This window comes from Nothobranchius furzeri, chromosome 16 (assembly GCF_043380555.1).
Source record: "Nothobranchius furzeri strain GRZ-AD chromosome 16, NfurGRZ-RIMD1, whole genome shotgun sequence".
In the NCBI taxonomy this organism is placed as follows: domain Eukaryota; kingdom Metazoa; phylum Chordata; class Actinopteri; order Cyprinodontiformes; family Nothobranchiidae; genus Nothobranchius; species Nothobranchius furzeri.
The window spans coordinates 34,056,341-34,078,886 of record NC_091756.1 but is presented as its reverse complement, the minus strand read 5'-3'; the positions used below and the strand labels follow the sequence as shown (position 1 = coordinate 34,078,886).

The 22,546-nt window shown below is 41.1% G+C and overlaps 2 protein-coding genes across 5 annotated transcripts in view; one reads left to right on the top strand and one right to left on the bottom strand.

The window, feature by feature from the left end:
• The first annotated feature begins 1,121 nt into the window (after positions 1-1,121).
• LOC107387990 (synembryn-A) lies at positions 1,122-7,327 on the top strand. Its single transcript, XM_054749173.2, has 14 exons — positions 1,122-1,357; positions 1,601-1,695; positions 1,844-1,891; positions 2,473-2,490; positions 2,634-2,723; positions 2,802-3,385; positions 4,215-4,350; positions 4,425-4,613; positions 4,770-4,864; positions 4,989-5,139; positions 5,259-5,354; positions 6,373-6,517; positions 6,613-6,892; positions 6,974-7,327. The coding sequence occupies exons 2-14, from the start codon at positions 1,606-1,608 to the stop codon at positions 7,080-7,082; spliced, it is 2,031 nt and encodes a 676-aa protein (XP_054605148.2). The 5' UTR covers positions 1,122-1,357; positions 1,601-1,605; the 3' UTR covers positions 7,083-7,327.
• irf3 (interferon regulatory factor 3) overlaps positions 7,092-22,546 on the bottom strand; it is an 18,799-nt gene continuing 3,344 nt past the window's right edge. The window contains exons 4-11 of one of the 4 annotated variants that reach the window (XM_054749175.2): positions 16,143-16,210; positions 16,005-16,062; positions 15,844-15,912; positions 15,484-15,732; positions 15,227-15,317; positions 8,113-8,402; positions 7,907-8,025; positions 7,092-7,742 (exon numbers count right to left, since the gene is read on the bottom strand). In XM_054749175.2, the coding sequence (XP_054605150.2) occupies positions 7,629-7,742; positions 7,907-8,025; positions 8,113-8,402; positions 15,227-15,317; positions 15,484-15,732; positions 15,844-15,912; positions 16,005-16,062; positions 16,143-16,210 (1,058 nt within the window). In that variant the 3' untranslated portion in view covers positions 7,092-7,628. The remainder of the gene's footprint in view (positions 7,743-7,906; positions 8,026-8,112; positions 8,403-15,226; positions 15,318-15,483; positions 15,733-15,843; positions 15,913-16,004; positions 16,063-16,142; positions 16,211-22,546) is intronic. The other 3 variants (XM_054749176.2, XM_054749177.2, XM_054749178.2) reach the window with 3 other exon arrangements.

The following is a 22,546-nucleotide window of genomic DNA, read 5'->3' as shown; positions in this document are numbered from 1 at the left end:
GAAATCCCACGAGTCCAACAAAGTACAAGCAATGGGTGGTTGAATTTAATTTAATAAGATTTTATTTTATTTTTGGGAGATAAAACAACATTTGTTTTATTTTCTAGGTATTTAATTTGATTATTTGTTCATCAATTCAAAATCATTCCATTTCATTTTTTAGGGGGACTCAGTTAAGATTTCAGTAATTTATTTTTGTTTTAGTTTGACTTTGAATTAATATTTTGAATGGATAAACCATAACTTTGTTTTGAAATATTTTTTGTTATTTTTAACGATTTTCGTCAGATTTAATAAATTGAATTTCACATTTGACTTCTCAAACATTGTTTTGAAGAAACTAAAGAAGATTCTTATTTATTCGGTTAGATTCAGATTTTATTAATTAATGTGTTGCACTTTTACTTTTGTATTGTTTGGAGGTAACGTCTTTTACTTTAAATACAATATTTAAAAATCAAATTGAGTAATTAAAAAGTTATCTTTATGTGTGCATATGTGCATATGTGTAAATGTGTGGAGAGAGAGAGAGAGAGAGAGAGAGAGAGAGAGAGCGTGTGAGAGAGAGAGAGAGAGAGAGAGAGAGAGAGAGAGCATGTGAGAGAGAGAGAGAGAGAGAGAGAGAGAGAGAGAGAGAGAGAGAGAGAGAGAGAGAGAGAGATGGTGGCCCTGGAGGGCCAGGCCTGCACATCCCTGGTTTAGGAGGAACAGTGTTCCATTACAGTCAACCCAACCATGAGAATGCTGCACTCTGGTGGAATCAGACACAAACAGCATGACAAACATATTTCTATAATTTGTGGATTCTCAAGTGGAACTGATTGCAAATGATTAGAATTAAGACTAAATTAACATTGTATCAGTTGTGATTCAAATAAAACCTAATTCTGTTATCATGTGTGTGTTTGTCAGCCACATGTTCAGCATCTAAAAGCTATTAAAATACTGTAAACAAACAAACAAAAAGGAAAACAGGAATATTTACTTGTTGTTTAGGTATCTCCTGAGCTTTTAACAGATTTCAGAAATATTTCATCAAAAGCTGTGCAGCACAAGTACAGTAACCCTCTAAGAGGTTGAAAGGTCACCACAGGCAGATATAATCTTAGTCCATTAGTGGATTATAACCATAAACACTCGATGGCTCCTGTTTCCCCTTGGATTAGAGAGAGAGGGAGAGAGAGGCTGTCTGCATGACTGTGCCTGGTAAGGAGATTGAACTGAAACAAAATCAAGTGCAGAACAGAACGGATCCGTGGAGGAAGGCTCACTTGGCAGAGAGCTGGGAGAAAGTTAAAGGACCTGCGTCGTAGCAGACTGAGACTTGCAGATCACGTGACCTGCTCAGAAGCTCTAGGTAAGTTTACACAAACTCTGCTATGCTTAATCTGTTTGAAGGTCTCTGTGTTTCATGTGTGCATCAATCAATATGTTATCAGTGTGAGCAACGTCCATGTTGTTGTTGTTGTGTAACTTTCATTTTGTGATTGTGTGTGTGTGTGTGTGTTCTGTGTGTGTGTGCGTGTGTGCGTGCGTGCGTGTGTGTGTGTGTGTGTGTGTGTGTGTGTGTGTGTGTGTGTGTGTGTGTGTGTGTGTTCAGGAAGCATGGATGTGGACATCGAGGGGATTATCCAGCGCATCAAGCAAGGGGACGAGAATGGTGTTCAGATCCAGCTGCAGCAGTTCAACAAAGAGGTGACACACACACACACACACACACACACACACGCACACACACACACACACACACACACACACACACACACACACACACACACACACACACACACACACACACACACACACCCCACTTCTGCTAATGATGGGGTTCTTTACTCTGCAGTACGCTCAGTGCTTCTTCTTTGATGCAGAGGAGAGGGAACGAAGACGTGTGAGTTCCTGCAGAGAAACTTTACCTTCACATCTCATGGTTTTTTGTTTGTTTGTTTGTTAATTTTTTTACTCTTTGTTTGATAAAATCTCTTTTTTACTCACCAACACTTGTCCCTGCCCCCACGTTAATGTGATTAGTAATTCTGCTGCATCAGTTGTCCCTGATCCTCTCTACGTGCTGCTCAGGCAGATTGAGTCCAGACAAATGAAGAAGAACCACTGTCCTCACAACTGTTCAAGTCAGGAGGAATGCATGTTCAAACAGAGATGGATGCAGTTTGAAAGCTGAAATTACACATATTTTATAGATTATACAACTTTTTGAACAACTATGCATCTTTTACATTGATTTAAAGGCTTGCTTGACTTTGTTCAATTCTTATTAAACCACACCAAGTTTCTTTTTAACATTTTGAGCACTAGTAGCTCATTCACACCCACTAAGTCAAAGTTGGAATTTACTGGCATTTTATCATAAACTTTTATTTATATTTGCTTGTAAACTCCGTGCTACTATAGGAACATTAACAGATCTTTTCTTCTGCTTATATTTGAAAACGGATTCTATAATTCCTGCAGCAAAGGCAACTGGAAGAGGTAAGGCGTTGCCACAGTTTAGAATAGACATGTAGATCCAAAGCATCTTTTTTAGTTGCACGTAAAAACCAAAAGGTTCATCCACAAGCTCAAACAAAGTGTTGGAATTGCTGTCATGTTTACTCACTGTACTCCTGGGTCAGTTCAAGAAGAACAAAGTGAGGGATTACACCGATTCTGACTCTGACAGCGAGGAGCTCGAGCAGGAAAACCGAAGCCTCATCCTCAGACAGGTAACTGTGACGCTGTTCTGAAACAGCTTCTGATGCTTTACAAAACCTTTTGGTGTGTTTCTTCTTCTCTCTGTTCAGAATTTAGCTGTTGTCCTCGTGAGATTCATCAGAACAGGAGTGAAGCGCCGCCTGCTGAGAGTGTCTCTGCGCTCCCTGAGGATCCTGACCAGGGACAAAAAGATCCTGGGCCACTTTGTGACCGACGCTGCCCTCCTGACTTTGGCTAAACTAGCCGGGCTGATCACCAGCGACGCCAGCGACGAATCCAGCGACACTGACTCTGATTTCTACGACAGCGTCATCGCTTCCCTCACAAAGGCCAAAGTGCTACAGGGTCGTTCTGATGAGGACGAGGGTGAAGCCGAAGCCATCGATGGCGACTCCAGTTGTGACATCAGCAACATCAACAGTGAAGATCCAGACAGCAACAGCTGGCTTGGGAGCCACAGGACCAGCATCAATGAGATGCACAGAGGAGGCAGCCATCAGAAGGCTCTGGAGCAAGGGAGGAAAGACCGCAGGGAGAGCAAGATGGATGCAGAGGAAGAGGAGGATGAGGAGGGAGAGCTGGGGGAGGAGGCACAGAGGAAAGAGGCTATGAAGGTGCTGTGTAATGTGGTGTACAACAGTACCTGGGCCCAGGAGAGGTTCAGCTCTCTCAGGTAGGCCGACTCTAGAGACTCACACAGATTTACTAAAACATCAACCTTCTTGTTATATAAAGAATTAGAAACACTAACCCTTCATAGTGAACCAACCATATTTGATCACCTGCATTCCATTTATTTGCAACCTGAACTTTACACTTCTTACAAAACAAATAATCGTAAAGAAAAAAAGGAAAACCTCCAAAAATGTAAAATACAATATTCAAATGTATGTTCATTCAAACATTTAAAAAAAGTTTAAAATAGTGAAAGGTAGCTGTGACTGTGATGCTGTTCTGAAAACGTTAATGTTACAGAGGTAATAGAGTAAAAAGAGAAAAAAGGGTAAACTTCTTTAAGTACGACAAAAAACCTTTAAAAGGTGACATATGTTTAAAAAATGTTTTAAAATTTCAAAAGAATAAAGTTTTTATGAAACTGAAAAGAGGAAACATTGTTTTTTTACAGCAGTAATAAAAAGCAAAATAGAAATGGAAAAGGCAGAAAAAGAAAGTTAAAAGTAAGAAAAAAGTCCTTTGTAAAAGTTAAAAATGCAAAAAGAACAAAGTTTAAAAAGTAGGTAAAACATTTAATTTAAAAAGTTCTAAGAAATCCCAAAGGTTGACATGTCCTTGTGTTTTGGAGAATGCCTTTTAAAGAGTTAGACTATTACAAATCCTATTCTGCGTGAAAGTGTTGAGTTTATTAATGTTTATAGGTCAAAACAACAAGTCTAAATCCAACATTCAAATAAAAACTAACCAAACACTGAGACAGAATTCATTCTGTGGATTGTGTCGACATGTTTCCAGATATCTACTCCTGCTTTTGTTCCCCTGATCAGGCTCCTGAGTGGTCTCATCCAGAGTCTGTCCTCCAGTGTCAGCTCGTCGTCTCCTTCCAGTGTTCAGTTCTACGAGCTTCGCCTCATGTTCCTCATCACGGCACTGCGACCAGAGCTCAGCACTCAGCTTCAGCAGGTGTGTGACAGGGTCTCCTCTTCATCATAGGAGGATTTCTTCCTCTCCTCTCACTAATTCTTTTTGTCTTCCAGGAAGGAGGCGTACCCATCCTCACCACTGCCTTGGAGAGTTGCCTGGAGGTCCAGTGGAAGGAGCAGCATGAGTGTGTGCTGGACCCCGCCGCACCACCTATCTCTCTGGAGGCCTCTCAGCGCATCATAGAGGTCCTGAAAATCCTCTTCACCATCACCTACATCACACACAAGCAGGAACCAAGTGAGGTTGGTGACAAAATGTGCTAGTTACATAATATGGACAATAACAAGTTAAATCTAGCTTGTTCTTATCTATTCTCTCTCAGCTGTATCTCATAAATCACTGTTTAAGCCCAGATGTGGCGAGAGGAAGGTTGTGTTACGTTTTTTTTTCCTATGAAGGATGATGCTGCTCTTTACCGCCACCTAGTGGCAATTCTGCGTCTCTGCCTGATGAGGAAGTGTATGCTCCCAGAGGACACTGATGAGCTTCAGGGGTGAGAAGACGACAGCTCCAACTTTACTTAAGAAAATCTCAAAATACACAACAAATAAGGGAAATGCAACCTTAAAAATGAGAATTTGTATGTGTTTTTGTTTATTTTCCCCTGACTGCTGCAGTCACACAGTGAACCTGCTGTCAGCGCTGCCTCTCCAGTGTCTGGACGTGCTGCTCACTGTGCCTTTGCAGCCAGACTCCAAGCAGAGCCTGGGAGTCAACATGGACTGTGTGCACGTGCTGCTGATGTTCATGGAGAGGCGTCTGGAGTTGGTGAGGGAGAGAAGAACATTCCTGCTTCTTCGTTTTGTTCATAAACTATTTTGTTTTTAGTAGAAAAAAAAGAAAACTATTGCAAATTGTTGAGCGTTTAATCTTTTCCACCATTTCAGGGAGAGAAGATCAAAGAGAAGCTGACGCCCATCCTCAACCTGCTGACAGAGAGCTGCAGGGCTCACAGAGAAACACGGCTGTACATCAGGAAACATGTAACGCCATGCGCCAGAATTACAGTGTGACTTAATTTAAATGTGATCTTAATCTGAAAGGTGCTGGCTCTAGCATAAGTAAAACACAACTTACCATCATGTTAGGTACTGACCTCTCTGGTCAGTCACTCTTACATCAGCGGTTCACAACCTGGGGCTCAGGAGCCTCGTGCAGCTCTTCATCTCTTCTAACAGGAAATAGTAGTTTGGGCTGATTTCCTGTCCAGGTTCTTTACTATAAGTGACGGAAGGTTCTCCAACAGAACACTGCTAACAATATAGGCTGCGTCCCAAAGTGAGCTAAAAATGAGTCTCTAAAGATGTGTTTAAAATCTTTATTTATGTAACTCTCTGACACAAATAGTTTTCTCTTCAAATCCAACAGAAATATTAAATTTTCCTGCATGTTTGATTCATTTTTTTTAACATGAAAACAGACGATACTTTTGGACACACTGGAATGCACTGAATTTTAAAATAGCACAGCACCACACAGAAAAGCTAATTGTCGTACTTTAAATCATAGAGAACCCCCAGATTTGTTTTTATTTGCATGTTTTTATGGTTCAGTTTGATGCTTTATTCTTCTCCAACTGGACAATATAAAAGAAATGTTAAAGTCCTGGGTAAAACCCAGCAAATACTCCCTGAGCACAGCCACCGCTGCAGCTCACCGCTCTGGGGATAGTGGGGAAGCATTGGTCCCAATTCAAAGGTCTTTGGTATGACCTGACTGGATTTGAACCCTGATTTCCTAGTCCTACAGACGGCACTCGTATCTCTAGGCCACTGAGGTCACTTTAGAACATAAACTCCTCATTGTAAAGGTTTTTGTGTCTCTATTTAAACTATATTCAGTAAGAGGAATGCCGTTTTCATTCGTCATTCATCCGTGAGAATGTTTTAAATACGGCAACTTACATATTTACCTGTAACTGGTTTATTTGTGCTTTTACATCTTTCTAGTTATTTTCTCATTCAAGGACTACCTCATATCAGCCCATATCTCCCTGATTAGATCCTTCCTCCCCTGAGAGACGTGTCTCAAAGACCAGAGGAAGGCACCACAGTGAAGAGCCGCCTGGTTCGTCTCATGACTCATCTGGACACGGACCTTAAACACTGCGCCGCCGACCTGCTCTTTGTCCTCTGCAAGGAAAATGGTAAACACCGTCTCTGCTTTGGAGGAAGAGATGAAGCATAATAAGTTTAGTCAGAAAACGAGCCATGGTCTTCTTTAATGTCTTCTGCCCTTCAGTGAGGCGTTTTGTGAAGTACACAGGCTACGGTAACGCAGCGGGCCTGCTAGCCACCAGGGGGCTGCTTGGAGGTCAACGTGTAAGCAACTCCAGCTCAGAAGCCCACTACTCCAGTGACTCGGATTCAGACACAGAAGAGTACCGGCAGGCCAAAGACCGCATCAACCCGGTGACGGGGCGGGTGGAGGCCGAGCAGCCAGACCCCATGGAGGGTATGACGGAGGAGGAGAAGGAGGAGGAGGCCAAGAGGCTCATCATGCTCTTCAACAAGCTCTCCAGGTGGGAAGAACTCTTTAATACTCTTTATCAAAGGGTGTTAAAGATGTCAGACATGATGCTTTGAATGACCTCTATCTGCAGAGAGAACATCATCCAGCCAATGGGAGTGGATGAAGAAGGGAAGCTGGTCCCAATGAAAGGCCTGGAGGATAATCCCGAGTCGGACTCGGACCAAGAAGAGAAGAAATGAAACGAGTCAAACTGTTTACCTGATTTATTGGTTTTGTAAACATTTAAGTGTGTCAGTGAAGGACATTCCTTAAAAAACAAAAAGAACAGCCGTAACATGACAGTGAGTCAAATTCTGACTGAAACCAACCATGTAGAGCAGCTTTCACACTGCTACGAGTTAAACGTGAAGTTAAGTTGTTTTTCCTGAGAAGAAATAAGTTTGATTATTGTTGCAATGTTTCAATAAAGTCTACAAAGCTCGAATTCTCCCAAGTTATCAAATGACATTATTCGTCTTTACAGGGGACTATGTGTATTCATACACAATAGTTCCATTTTAGTTTGAGTAAATAGGGCAAAATAAATCATCAATTAAAAAAATGGAACAACGAGTTTGTTGCATTTTATTGTATTATCTTTAAATGTAAACAGACACAAATCACACATCCAAGCAAAGAATTAAGCCATGACGTTGTTTAGAAGATAGAACAGAACACATAATTATGTTAACCCCATGACTAGAGCAGTTACCAGTTTTACTTGAGATGTTCAGTTCACACTAACATCAGCACAGGTCCATCATCTCCTCCAGCGATATCTGCAGATCCACAGACTTCAGGGAGGAGGCGCCACCTTCAACAGCTATGGTCTTCAGAAGCTCCATGGAAATCAGGACCACCTGGTAGAGGAAAAACAGGTAGAACGTTTGGTAAATGTGAGTGATTCTGTTTAAATTTACTCTTTAGATCATTTTCTTACACTACTGTCAGCTCCACACAAAAACTCAACTGAGCTTAGTAAGTTCCTGTAAAACTGAGGATAATATCTGAAACGTTGTCGGACCTCGACTGTGATTAGCTTTTTGTCCCATGGTCTGTTATCTGGGTCCGGCCACTTCTCCCCAAGACAGAAGAACAAGCTGCAAGGAGGGCTGCCCCTGCCATTACTGAAATAAATGATTTCTACAAAAAATATAAAAATAAAAAAGCGACTTTATAATGTCATTGTATTCCTGTGTTTTCTGACAAACACAAATTCCCTCTACACACCTTGGATGAAGTCTCGGAACAGGTAAAGTTGGTCAGGGTTCCGTTTAGAAATCTCTTGTGGCTTTCTGCTGTTATCAGACCTGCAGAAGCTCCAGAACACTTTGGTTTCGCCGTGGCGCTGGCCCCACACCACGTTGGCAGACACCCTCACCTCCAGTCCGTCCCCCAGCATGTCCAGAATCCTTTGGGTCAGCCTAGCTTGGGTTTGATCCAGAATGCCTTTGGGTTGTGGCAGAGAGACCAAAGAAAGGCCCGTCTTAGGGTCCACAGCTGCGCTGACGAGATCAGGCCTGATGTGAGGAGAAGATTTAGTCCATTAGGTGGTTTTAAACTGAGAAAAATCTTAAAGGTGAATCAGAGAGTTCAGAAAATATTTCTTATTTGCTAATGCAAGGGGTATTTTTCTAAGAATTTGACTTCTTCAGGAGATAAAAGACTTGAGCATGGTATCTGCAGGTTTAAGGGAGCCAACTGTAAGACATTTGAAGACTGTTTTTAAGGCCACTTAGACAAAATTTAAGCTATTTTTAAAAATTAAATTTAAGTTATAATTTCCAGCTATTGCCTGGAACCGGGGCTAACCACGTTGCAAACATGGGATTAGCCATCCAGTTACCATTAAACTTGCACTTCCCCATGGCGCAAGCTCCCACTAGCTTAACCAGCTAATGTGCTCATCTAAAAATAGCCTCCTTTCACAAGCAACTGAATGTGTACGGTTCCGCTTACTCCAATATCGTACACAAAAAATGCTGAACGGTAACGAGATATTCACAAAAATTTTATAGAAATAAAACATTCTTGTTTATTGGGTCTTTGGTCATTTAAGACCTTTGGAAACTGTATTAAATGATTATTTGTCATTTTTAAGGATTTTTGAGGCCTTAAATTTGGAAAAGCAAATTTAAGACTTTTTAAGGACCCGCAGATACCCTGTTGAGGGTGTGACATGTCTGAGTTATGATGATCATTAAATTTAGAAATAGAAAAAAAAATGATGGAAACTAGTAATAAGATTAGAGTTTTTTTTTTTTTGTTTATTCTAGTACTACATAATCATGGTACTTTACACATATAATTTTACTGTGTTCTTAAAGCTGGCTGTCTTCCTAGAAGACAAGAATAATCATGAAAATTTTCACAATAACAGTATACATAGGAGGAATAATTTCCTAGAATGTCAAATCTTGTTTTGTTCCTTTTTATTAGTAGTACTTGTAGCCAACTACAAAAGATGAATTAAGCAATGAAAACAGCAAGCTATTTTTATAAATATTAATGACCAGCAGATTTGACCAGAATCACAATATCTTAAAGATGTGGGACACTCGTTTAATCGATGCATCTGCAGTGGTGACTAGTAGGAATGAATGCCTTGCCCAAGCTGTATTTGGGGGACAAAAAGCTAGCAGAATGCCACATCAGAGTTGAGCTGAAAAAGGTAGGATTTAGAGTCTTATTTCCTGATATTTGGACATCTTGCCTCTGATTTGATCACAGACATGCAACTCTACCACTGACTCCTTTTCCTTTGCAATGTTGATGTTTTACCCACACAAATATCACAAGTCTGAAATAGTTCTGCTGTGTGGTGGAGTTGCTAATGCTAACAGTTAGCTTCTACTGGTCGAGAAATTCTCTGCTGTTTCCTGGATGCTAAACAACAACAGCCTTCCCCGTCCCGAGTCAAGATGGATGAAAAACTCAGTGACTGATTATGATCATTAAAAAAATGGTCTTTTAGAGTTCTGCAACTCTAATTATTGTTTCTTCATGTAAAGAACAACAGAAACCACGTTTAGATGTGCTGCATGTTATGTGGTTAACACACAACCATGCAGGTGCGCAGATAGGGTGGGGGATGGGGGGATCTGCCCCCCCCCCCAGATTCAGATCGACTCTGATCCCCCCCCCCCCCCTCCCACACACACACCACCCCATCCCCTTTAGGCAAGACAGAAAACAAAATCGGAGCTCCTTTTCCCAATTACATTGAATGCAAACACCGACTCCAGAGTCGCCAAAGTGGTTGCTGCTTGGGACGCAGGGTGAGGCAAAAAAGACAAGCAACAATTACTGCATTTTAAAAAAAGACCAACAGTGTAAGTGGGCGGGACCGATCTGTCTGTTTATGCATGTTGGTTATAGTTTCAGCACATTGTTGTCAGTGTTGGGACTTACTAAGCGCCAAAGTCGCAATACTGCGACAAGCGTCATTGCTGACTTTAACAAGTCACATCTACAAATATGATCACTCATGAAGTTACTACTTTACACCAGAAGATAGTGGAGATGCGTAACCTTCAGGCTAAGCAAAGTTTGGGAGTTTTGAGTTTGAAAAATGCCTCCTGCCAAGAGGCTCCTAGTCGGGGAGAGGTGGAGATGCGCGCAGCATGAAGAGGACAAATATTATCGGGATGAAACTTACAATTGCCAGCAGGTCTGGTCCTTGTTGACTGATCACTTTGTCTGTAATGACTCACTCCGATTATGAAGCAGAATATTGACTCTGATGAAGAAATTCACTCATCCAGCCGGAAAGATTGATGCTGCAGCGCTCATCATCAGACAGCTGGTGCTGCACGAGAGGTGTGTGCTTACAAGACCCAAACGTTGGGTTTGATGTTTGTTTAACCTTCTCTGTGATGTAATGGATGTAGAAAGGATGGTAAAAACACCGCTAACGTGATAGGCATAGCGACAATGTAAAAAAAAAAAGGCCATAAAAAAGAGGCAGATGCCGATGCATTACATATGGAAGTCAAAGTGTGCCACATAATTGCAAAAATAAAAGTAAAATATAACATTTAAAAAGAGCTTTACTTATGTATATATAAATTAAAATTTCCAAATATAATGAAAATTTCTAAACAATGTAAAAATAAGAAGGAACATCTGTTGGTCAGAGGCAAAAATTTTTGGGAACAACTGCTCTAAGTGATAAGTGAATATCGTTTTTTATTATATTTTATGTGCAGTTTTTTTACATAGGGCTGTTTATGTTTTCTGTAAAGATTGTAGATCTGGGTGATATGGCCTAAAATCAATATCACGACATATAGAGGATTTCATCACCTCGATAATGATAAATGGATGATAACTACAGGTATATGCAGAAACAAAAGTTGTCCACTAGATGCGGCTGTCACGTGTGTTACGTCAAGGTCGAATAGCTTCTTAAAGGGATTTGAACGTTGTCAAACTACACACATCTATTCATTTTTTTATTATCAAATTTATTGACATGGGAAAAATTATCTCGATATGGGTCAGAAATTTTGATAACGATACATTTTTGATTTACTGCCCAGCCCTAAAAGATTGGTATGCTGAAAATCTATTAATGTTTAAATAAAACATGTTTTGCATAAAGCATGAGGTTTGGGTTAGTAATTGATTGGGAGAATAACAAATGACTGATTTGGATAGTGTTGATCAGGCAGAGCTTTGCTGCCAGCGTTCCATTGCACAATGGATTCAAACACGTATAAATAGTGTTAGTTTTTTCGTAAACCATTGGATGAAATTACACAAACGGACTGAGGTCTAGTCAAGGCTCTTGCAACTGGTTGTGTATGTGTGTGTGTGTGTGTGTGTGTGTGTGTGTGTGTGTGTGTGTGTGTGTGTGTGTGTGTGTGTGTGTGTGTGTGTGTGTGTGCTTGGGGAGGGTACATTGGAACTTTGTCCCCATCAGTTTGAAAATCTTATCTGCGCCCTTGCAACCATGGACGTAGTTTTGTGGGGGGGCTGGGGGACATATCCCCCCAACTTTTTCCAAAATAAATTTTAGTCCCCTGCACTTTTTACCATCCAAAAAAAAAACAGCTCAACTGGCTCCGCTGATACTTGTTTGCTTTTTTACTGCCACCTGTGTAATTGACAGTTCTGCATTCCTGACACTGTATAAAAGAAATTCTAGGCCGTAGTTTTATACGTATTTTTTGTATACTTTCTGTAAAGACGAACCCTTCTTCTAAAGTCAAAAGTACATCCATGGACACAACAATGTCCTTTTGTTTCTTTTCATGATACACAGTATAGTGATCTTCACTAAACCCTTTATGGCTGCAGAAGCAGATTTACCAAATGAGGTCACTTCATCAAACTTAGTTAATTTATCTTCAAATAAGATAAATCAGCTCACAGAACATCCTAAAAAGGATCAAGGAAACTCAACTTTACAAATGAACCAGAATGAAAAACTTGGTCCATGAAAAAAGCACTTCCCAGTCATGTATTTTTGAACAGGAAGAGCATTTATTAATCCACATGATATTTTTAGTATTTCCATATTTACCGTAAATCCTCTAATATTAGCCTGTATTTAATTAACTGACGGGTATCATATTTTGGCTGGAGTCGGCGGAGGTGAATAATGGCCGGTTTTTTATTGTGGCCGGGTGGAATGTGGTAACAAGCAAGTACGGGGGGCGGTTGTGTCATATTCGTCTCACTGTTGATTTGCCAGTGACAGACCTCGAGGGTAACTTTAATCATGCGGAGACGAAGAGGAGGCGGAAATTTGATATCAAGTTCAAAGAGAACGTGCTGATTATGCTGCAGAACACTCTGGGGAGCAGTAGCAGGGGTTGTATGAACTAGTCACTAGTCGACTTCACCGCTCTATAGTGACTTTTTATGCCTGTCATCAACTAGTCGCTGTCACGTGATAATGACCAGCAAGATTCAGTCCACGGAAAAGACAGCAGCCTGCTGTCAGCAGGTGACAGGTGATGCGCCCCGATCCACAGCAGCGAAACGCATCAGGCACAAATAAAAGAATAAAAAAACAAAAAACATAAAAGGAAATGAGCCGACATGAACGATTGCGTGTTAAATTAGTTTTTGAGGTGGCGACACCTGATTTGATCATGTTACTGTGGCCGTGCTCAGGACGCAGATGTCTGGAGCGCGTCAACAATCAGAGCTTTGCATGCGCACGCTGGTTAAGGTTAGGATGGGGGTGAGGGGAATGTTAAATTGCAAGAGGGTAAACGTCACAATTTGGTTAAATGTCCGTTTTACGGCTGGTGTCAGTACTGACGCTCTGGCACAGCGCGTTACCTCCCGTGACACTCCGCTGATTTTGCGGTCGGTAGATCTTTTAGAACTGCAGTTCAAAGGTAACTCATGAGGTGAATATATATGAACCCAGGTAGCAGTTTTTCTTTAGGATTGAGAGGAGATGCAGGAAGATAATAAACAGGCAGGACAGAAAAATAGTCAAATAAAAACAAGTTAGGTTTTGTACCTGGTGGTTGCAACAAACAGACACCATTGAAGGTAATCAGAAGTGAGGAACAGAAAATGAAATAATTATTTTAATGTTTAGAGCAGCAGAAACTCCGAGAGGCTGCAGGCGCATCTGTGAGTTTGCGGCCGCGGCACAGGGGGAGGGGGGAGAGGGCTGAAGCAGAAACTACCGTTGTTAAAAGAAATGTGTTTAACTTTGACAATGTGGGCGCAATTTTAATTGTAAAAACTCCAGCAACCCATTAGTTCATTTTGCTCAAATAGAAATTGAGGCCTGCCTCTAATTCTGGTCCTCCTTCCAATAAAGGCCTGGAGCTTGATGAGCTTGAGTCAAATACAGACCCGGGCCTGTATTAGAGGATTTACGGTACATTTAAATTCTTAAAATGTGCACATATTTAACATTTAGAATTTTGAATATTTTAAGCATTATTCTTTCTTGTTTATTCTTTACTCTACTTTTAACTCTCCATTATGCTCTTGTGTCGACTGTAATTCCTGCTGTGACACCAATATTTGCACACTTGGGACAATTGAGGAATTTCCTAGAAGAAGAAGAAGAAGAAGAAGAAGAAGAAGAAGAAGAAGAAGAAGAAGAAGAAGAAGAAGAAGAAGAAGAAGAAGAAGAAGAAGAAGAAGAAGAAGAAGAAGAAGAAGAAGAAGAAGAAGAAGAAGAAGAAGAAGAAGAAGAAGAAGAAGAAGAAAGAAGAAGAAGAAAGAAGAAGAAGAAAGAAGAATGCATGCCAGAGCAAATGAGAATCATGAGGTCAAAGGAACTGCCTGAAGAGCTCAGAGCACAGATCTGGCCATGGTTACAAAAAAAATCTCTGATGCACTTAAGGTTCCTAAAAGAAGAAGAAGAAAAGATATTTTCTATAGAGCATCTCAAGATAAAAATCACGAGGCACTTCACACAAAAAAAAGGAAAATATAAAAAAGAATTTAGAAAATGATTAAAAATATATTTAAAATGAGCAAAAATAGACAATTGTGATTAAAAATGTAAAGAGAGAGAATGAATAGGAAAGAGGGAAATCAGTGGATCCTGAGGAAGGTGGAATTGGTGGGGAGAGCAGAATAAAGAGAGAGTGGTGAAGAAGGTCACACCAAAGCCAGCCTGAACAGGTGATTTTTCAGCTGCTTTTTAAAGGAGACCACTGAGTCCACTGATCTCAGGCTCAGGGGGAGAGAGTTCCAGAGTCTGGGGGCCACAGCAGCAGATGATCAGTCACCTTTGGTCTTTAGCCTGGTGCTGCACAACCAGTAGGCTTTGATCACTGGACCTCAGGGACCTGCTGGGGGTGTAGGGACTAAGAAGATCACCAATGTAAGATGGTGCTTGTCCATGTAAGGTCCTATAGACCAGAACCAGGATTATTAAATGAACCCTGATGTTGACTGGCAGCCAATGAAGCTGGAGGAGAAGCGGGGTGATGTGGGTGTACATATATATATATATATATATATATATATATATATATATATATATATATATATATATATATATATATATGTGTGTGTGTGTGTGTGTGTGTATGTGTGAATCCAAGCAGGTTCTCTTAAGTACTGATAAATACATCTCCTTTAAGCTCAGGTTCACTGACTGAGATATGAGAAAGTTGTCAGTATGCTTACTAAATGCTGAGGGGAGGGGCTTCTGCTGCCTGTTCAAGAGCACTCTGGGATTTGTAGTTTTTATACAGTTGTGGAATATATACAGTACACCCTACAAAAATAATCCTACAGCCCAGATAATTATGTACAATGGATGTCTAATTATGTACAAAGGATTGGCATCTTTGTCCTAAAACATCTATTAGTTGTTTTGAAGGAAAGACGAGCTTCTTTAATGGGACGTTACCTGTAGACCAGACGAAATCCAGCTTCTGTGTCCACCTGCTGCTTAGCAACCTCCACCCCTCTGTAGTACACGGTTATACGGAAATGAGTCTCTACGGATTCAGAAACATTAAATGAGGATTTTATTAAATGCGCTTTACTTTCCTTTTTAATTACAGTACAACAGCTTGTGTGGAAATATTGTGTGTGTGTGTGTGTGTGTGTGTGTGTGTGTGTGTGTGTGTGTGTGTGTGTGTGTGTGTGTGTTCCCCAACTTACTGAAACTATCTCCATCTCTAGTCTTGTTCACTGTGTTGAGGAACTGTGCTGCGTACTGCCAATCATCACCATCCCCTCCCACAGCCCCAACCACCACACGCGCTGGTTGCTCAGGCAACCCAGTTTCACAGAATGCACCCTCAAATATTACTGGATCCTGCTGTTGCCCAGGCAACGGGTGCCCACCAATCACAAACTGATCCTGCAGCTGTTGTTGCTCAGACAGAGGCTCGAAGCCTGTGGTGCCCTCTGTGGAAAAGTTGGACAAAATGAAAAAAACTGTTCGTATGAAAATTCTTCAGATGCTCGTCGTGCATGCATCAGTGCCAAGGAGACGAGGACGAGTGACGATAAGACTACCTGATTGAGGGCTGATGTTCAGATCTTTCAGACACTCCTGGAGAATATCATGGTTTTCTGGGTAATCTGCTGGAAATAGTTTAAGATCAATAAACCACAAAAATCAAACAATGAGTTATTAGATCAAATACTAAAATATATAAGTCAGAAAGCGCCTTCACCTGCCGTCATATTTTCAGGTGTAAGGAAGAGTGCTTCATCGAGGTCTGGGACATGATTCTGATAATCACAGATCACACCTCTAAATTAGTTCATGTCCAGTTGGGTCATTTTCACAGTATGTGTGTGAGGTCACTCACGTGTGGTGCATTGAAATCATTGAAAAATATGGCATCCTCTTGCTCCTGGGCTCCAGCAGAAGAGTTTGCTGTCAGAATAAAAAATACAATTTAAAAAAGCCTAATTAATAATGCCATAATTTAGAAGCATCTATTTATTCTCACCATCTGGCTGTGAATCAGTCACTTTTTACTTTTGCAGCTATCTGATTCACAATTTAATAACATTTACAATAATAACCTATAACTAGAAAATTCCTTAAGACATTTTTAAAGGGACCTGCCCGTTGGCACAAGATGGTGGCCATTAAACTTCTTCTTCTGGCTCTTGGAGGGTGCAGACGCTTTTTTCCTCCTCTCCTCCATATCTTATCCTCAAGGCCCTTTGTCTGTCTGTGTGTGCCGGGTGCACGGCTGCTTCTGCATTTTTTTCTGGAAACTGAAATTCACTAAAATGGATCTCGTCAGTTGGTCACTCAACGCGATTGATAACATTTTTTCAAAGATGAGAACGGGAGAAGGAGCTCCCGGATGCCCCTCCGCGACAGACCCAGTCTCAGAGCTCAGAGATGGTTTGCACCGCGCTGTGATTTCACAGACTCACATAATTGTTGAGATGCATCGTAAGCTTGGAACTTTGGCCGAGATTCATTATTGGCACAAAAGATAGATGCCATCAAGGAGAGAGTGGACGAATCAGCACCGACTGGGATAGATTAATGTCCATTATTGGGATTTTGAGAGGTTGAGGACCAACAAACTGTAAGACAGAGAGGAAATTATCTCTGTCTGGCCCCAAAACAATTTCTAATTGGAATCTGGCGCCCTTGAGCCTGCAAGGCTACAACAAAAACTTCCCCCCTCAGAAGATATGTGGAATGTGCCGTCGCTATGGCAACTCAACTCTGTCTCCTTTCCCAGCCTAGGCGGGACTGCGAGAAGTCCGCTGAAACGTTCCAGGGTCACTGCAACCCTCCAACCCTCAATGCTCCCCCCATCCACACCGAGGTAACATGCGCTGCTTATCGTGGCTGCAGGAACTGAAGTGGGGATAGTCCCAACCCACCACCCCACCGGTTCAGCTTCTGAACTCATGTTGTGTGGCTCTACTCCTTTGAACTTTGAACACAAATTATTGTTTTGGAACTTTTTATTTATTTATTCTTATTTATGTTTCTTATGTGCAATTTATTCCTGTCCAGGGTGAATAAGTTCACCAAGTTAACTTCCACAGAGTGTTACTTTGTTACAAAGCACAATTATTACATTTTATTTATTGATGCATTTTTATTATTTTAATATTCTTATAGGGATCTTCTGTCCTCCCCAGAGTTTGCTAAGTCAGAAAAAACATGTTGTAACCAGTTGTTTTAGCATAAAGCAATGGAAGGGAAGGCTTGCATTCACCTACATAAAAAAACACTACAATGTATGTGAATTCACTTACATTGTTTTATGCTAAACTAAGAAAACCAACTGCTGCCAGACCATATTGGACTAGTTATAAAATGCTTTTTCTGACTTGTCTAACTCTAGGGAATCTTATCAAGACACAATTTTACTGAGTGGTGGAATATTCCTTCAAGTTAAAATGTACTTGTGGAAACCACAGTTTACAAGAAAAAACTTGAATGTTAGATTTATGCTGTGACTGAGTTTGTGTGTTCTGTTGTTTTTGAGATCTGCTAAACAAATCTTATTTGCATTACTTGGAAACCCTAGTGAGTTATTGAGACAGTTCTTAGGTGTGTAATAGAGAAATAAGTTTGCATCAAAAAGGCAGAGAATGAAGGGTTTAAGCTTAAGAAAATTTTTATTTCTTTTTTTGTGAGGGAGATTTATCGGCCATTATATCGGCTATCAGCCTTTGTTAAAAGTTTTATATCGGTATCGGTCCCAAAAAAAGCATATCGGTAGGGCCCTACATTCCACTCAATCCATTATAAATTGCTCTGTCTGCTGAAATACATTTCATGTTTTCTTGGTTGCTCTGCTCTGGTGAACACACATGGACGGGGTTGTCAATAAAGTAAAAAAAAAAGAAAGAAAAAGATCGAACCGAAATGAAACTTCAGTGCAGGCTTGTCGAAGCTGGAGAAGTCACTATCCCACAGTAAGTTGTTTCCATGTTTATTTATACTACTAACAAAATACCTGTTAATATCTGTATTTTCAATTTGACAAGTATTATCACTATTTGCACTGGGATAAATAATTACTTTGTAAAATAGGGATACAACAAAGAGGTGTGGTTTTTAATTACATGTTTAAATGGTTCATTACATTCAAATTCAGTTCATAGCCACCTGCTGGTATTCTTATTATCAACATGAATAAAATAAACACACAATCAAAATTTTATTGGAAGTTTCTAGGGCTGCACAATATATCGCAAATATATTGTTATCGCGATACCAGCATGTGCAATATGCATATCCCAAAGAACAGATAAATATCGCAATGAATGGTCAGCTCAAATGTTTGCTACACATAATGCATTCTGTCAATAAAAAGGAAGCACAATGTTTTTTTTAACAAATCAAATAGAGCTCTTCACCCATTTGGCCAATTGGGTGGGTTCTCATAGGTTAAATGGCCGCCCCCGAGGCGGACGGCACTTAATTCTGATGGTTAGCAAACACCTGAGTTAGCTTTGTTCTGCTCTTTCTGCTGATTCTGCTTTTCCCGGGATCCACTGATTGCCTTTTCTTGTTCATTTTCTTTGTCCCTTTCCTCACATCTTTTGTTTTCTCATTTTTATGATATTTTTTGTCTTTTTTTTTTTGTTTTTGGTTATTTTTGTTCCTGAGTTAAGTTTTTATTTATCGCAAGTAACATCGTCATCGCAATATTAATCACTGTTATCGCATATCGCACATTTTCCTAATTCAATTCAATTCAATTCAAAAATACTTTATTAATCCCAGAGGGAAATTGATTGCTGTAGTAGCTCAGAATATTAATAATAATCAAGTCATCAAAGAGTTATTGTATATTACAATGGCTGTTGGCAGGAAGGATCTCCAGTAACGGTCAGTGTTGCAGCGAATGGTAAATGGCCTGTATTTGATATAGCGCCTTCTAGAGTCCTGGAACCCCCCAAGGCGCTTTACAACACAATCAGTCATTCACCCATTCACACACACATTCACACACTGGTGGGGATGAGCTACGATGTAGCCACAGCTGCCCTGGGGCGCACTGACAGAGGCGAGGCTGCCGAGCACTGGCGCCACCGGTCCCTCCGACCACCACCAGCAGGCAAGGTGGGCCAAGTGTCTTGCCCAAGGACACAACGACAGCGACAGACTGAGCGGGGCTCGAACCTGCAACCTTCCGATTGCGGGGCGAGCACTTAACTCCTGTGCCACCGTCGCCGTCAGCAAAACTGAAGAAGCCTCTGACTGAAGACACTCTTCTGTTGTCGGACAGTCTTGTGAAGAGAATGCTCAGGGTTGTCCATCATTTTCTTGATTCTCTGGAGAATACTTCTTTGCATTATCTCCTCCAGTGGTTCCACAGTCATTCCCAGAACAGAACCAGCCTTTGTTATTAGACTGTTGAGCCTTTTCAGGTCCCTGCTTAAATACTTTATTAATCCCAGAGGGAAGTTGAAGCGTCCTGTGACCATTTTCTCACAGTTCTTCTTGTCACAGGTTGCCTCTGAACAAGTGGTTTGTATTCTGAGCAGAGAAAAACAAGATTGTGATCTGACTGTCCCAGAGGAGGTCTTGTTTTGGACATGTATGCATTCTTTACATTTGTATCATAATAATAATAATAATAATAATAAATTTTATTTCAACAGCGCCTTTCTCAACACTCAAGGACACTTTACAGACAGAGATAAAATACACAACAATAAAAGATAGAACATCATAAAACAAACAGACAGATCGGAGCAAAGAGAGTTATTATTGGAATGCTAGATGGAACAGGTGGGTTTTGAGTCTGGTTTTAAAGAGAGTGAGGGAGTCAATGTTATGGAAGTCAGGAGGGAGGGAGTTTCAGAGCTGGGGAGCAGAGCAACTGAAGGCCCTGCTCCCCATAGTGACCAGACGGAAAGGTGGGACAGAGAGGTGGATGGAGGAGGAGGACCTGAGGGAACGGGTGGAGGTTGAAGGATGAAGGAGGTCTGAGAGGTACGGGGGAGCTAGGTTATGGATGGCTTTGAATGTATATAGCAAAATTTTGAATTGGATTCTGGAAGTGACTGGGAGCCAGTGGAGCTGCTGAAGAACAGGGGTGATGTGGTGGAAGGAGGGAGTTCTAGTAATGATGCGGGCTGTCGAGTTCTGGAGAAGTTGGAGTTTACGGAGGGATTTGTGAGGAAGACCGAAGAGAAGAGAGTTGCAGTAGTCAATACGGGAAGTGATGAGGCTGTGGACAAGAATGGCAACCGAGTGAGTAGTGAGGGAGGGGCGAAGGCGGTTGATGTTGCGTAGATGGAAGTAGGCAGACCGGGTAATATTGTTTATGTGGAACTGGAAGGATAGTGAGGAGTCGAGGATGACACCCAGACTCTTGACCAGAGGGGAGGGGGAAACTAAGGAGTTGTCGACAGGACGTGTAAAGCTGTGGATTTTGGATAGTAAGGATTTAGTGCCGACAAGTAACATTTCTGTTTTATCACTGTTAAGTTTGAGAAAGTTTGATGTGAACCAGTCTTTGATTTCAGATAAACAATTGGCGAGGGAGGAAGGAGGGAGTGAAGAGGAGGGTTTGGAGGATACATAGAGCTGGGTGTCATCCGCATAACAATGAAAATGGATGTTGAATTTACGGAAAATATTTCCCAGGGGAAGAAGGTAAGTGATGAAAAGGAGTGGACCGAGAACAGAGCCTTGAGGGACGTCGGTAGTGACAGGGAAGAGACGGGAAGTGAAGGATTTGAGTTGAATAAACTGAGTACAGCCAGAGAGATATGAACGGAACCAATCAAGCGGGGTATGAGAAATGCCAAGGGAAGACAATCTATGGAGGAGGATGGTGTGAGAGATGGTATCTAAGGCCGAACTCAAGTCGAGGAGGATGAGGATGGAGAGCAGTCCAGCATCGGCAGCAGTGAGGAGGTCGTTAGTGATTTTTATGAGTGCAGTTTCTGTACTGTGGCCAGGGTGAAAACCAGACTGGAAGGGCTCATAGAGGCTATTGAGGGTGAGATGAGCATGGAGTTGAACAGAGATTGTTTTTTCTATGATTTTTGAAAGAAAGGGAAGATTTGAGATGGGACGAAGATTATTGAAATTATTGGGATCAGTGCCAGGTTTTTTTTAATATTGGAGTAATAGATGCAGTTTGAAAAGTGAGGGAACAATACCGGTAGAGAGGGAGGAGTGGATTATGGCAGTTATGAGAGGGAGAAGGGAGGTGAGAAATGTTTTAACCAAAACTAGGGAGGGGGTCGAGAGAGCAGGTGGAGAGCTTTGATTTACAGATCATAACACATATCCAATGTCTTGTTTTCTCTGGTGGAGCAGCTGACAAACTGTTGAAATGTGGAAGTGTAGCAGAGGGCGAAGCATGATTAAAATCACCAGATGTAGCCACAAATGTATTGGGGTGCTGGGTTTGTAGCTTAGCGACAATGGAACTGATGGCATCACATGCATTTTCAGCAATGGCTGAAGGTGGAATATAAACGATTGCAAGACAACACTGGTGAACTCTCTTGGCAAATAATATGGGCGACAACTTACTGCCAAGAGTTCAACATCTGGGCTGCAGAGGTAGAAGTGGGGCTGCAACGATTCGTCAACGTTGTCGACAAATATCGACAATAGAAATAGTCGACAATGAATTTCATTGTCGACGTTGTCGCCAGATGTGTTTTTTTCCGACCAAGTGAGGCATCTCACTTCATTACAATCTCTGCCGAGGGTTGCACATGCACAATAGCTTCTCTGCTGAGTGCCAACTAACAGAAATGGCGGCGTCCAACACAGCAGCTACGAATACGGAAACATCTAAAGTTTGGGAGCATTCTAGCCTGGATTCGGCGAATAAAAAGATTACCCAAATTATTTGCAAAGCAGTCCTTGCGTATCACGGCAGCACCTCGGTGATGCATGAACACTTAAAGAGAAATCACATCGGACAGTAGAATGAAGCAGAGTCTGACTCACCTCGGTAAGATTTAAATAACATGAAAGCCAATACGTTTTGTTTTGGATGTACATTGTACATTTTTTAAACGTATTTTCGCTTTTAAAAAAAGGAGATTTAATGTTATGCCTGACTGTGCTGGACGGAAGTATTTAAATTTTATTTATGCATTTATGTCTGTACTGACTGAGCACTGTGCCTAATTGGTGTTAGACAGGGCATTTTTATTTACTTTTAGTATGAATTGGCCTATCAGCAGCAAAGTTCAATAAAATGTACATTTTCCATTGAAGTACCCATCTTTCTTGTGTTTATTATCA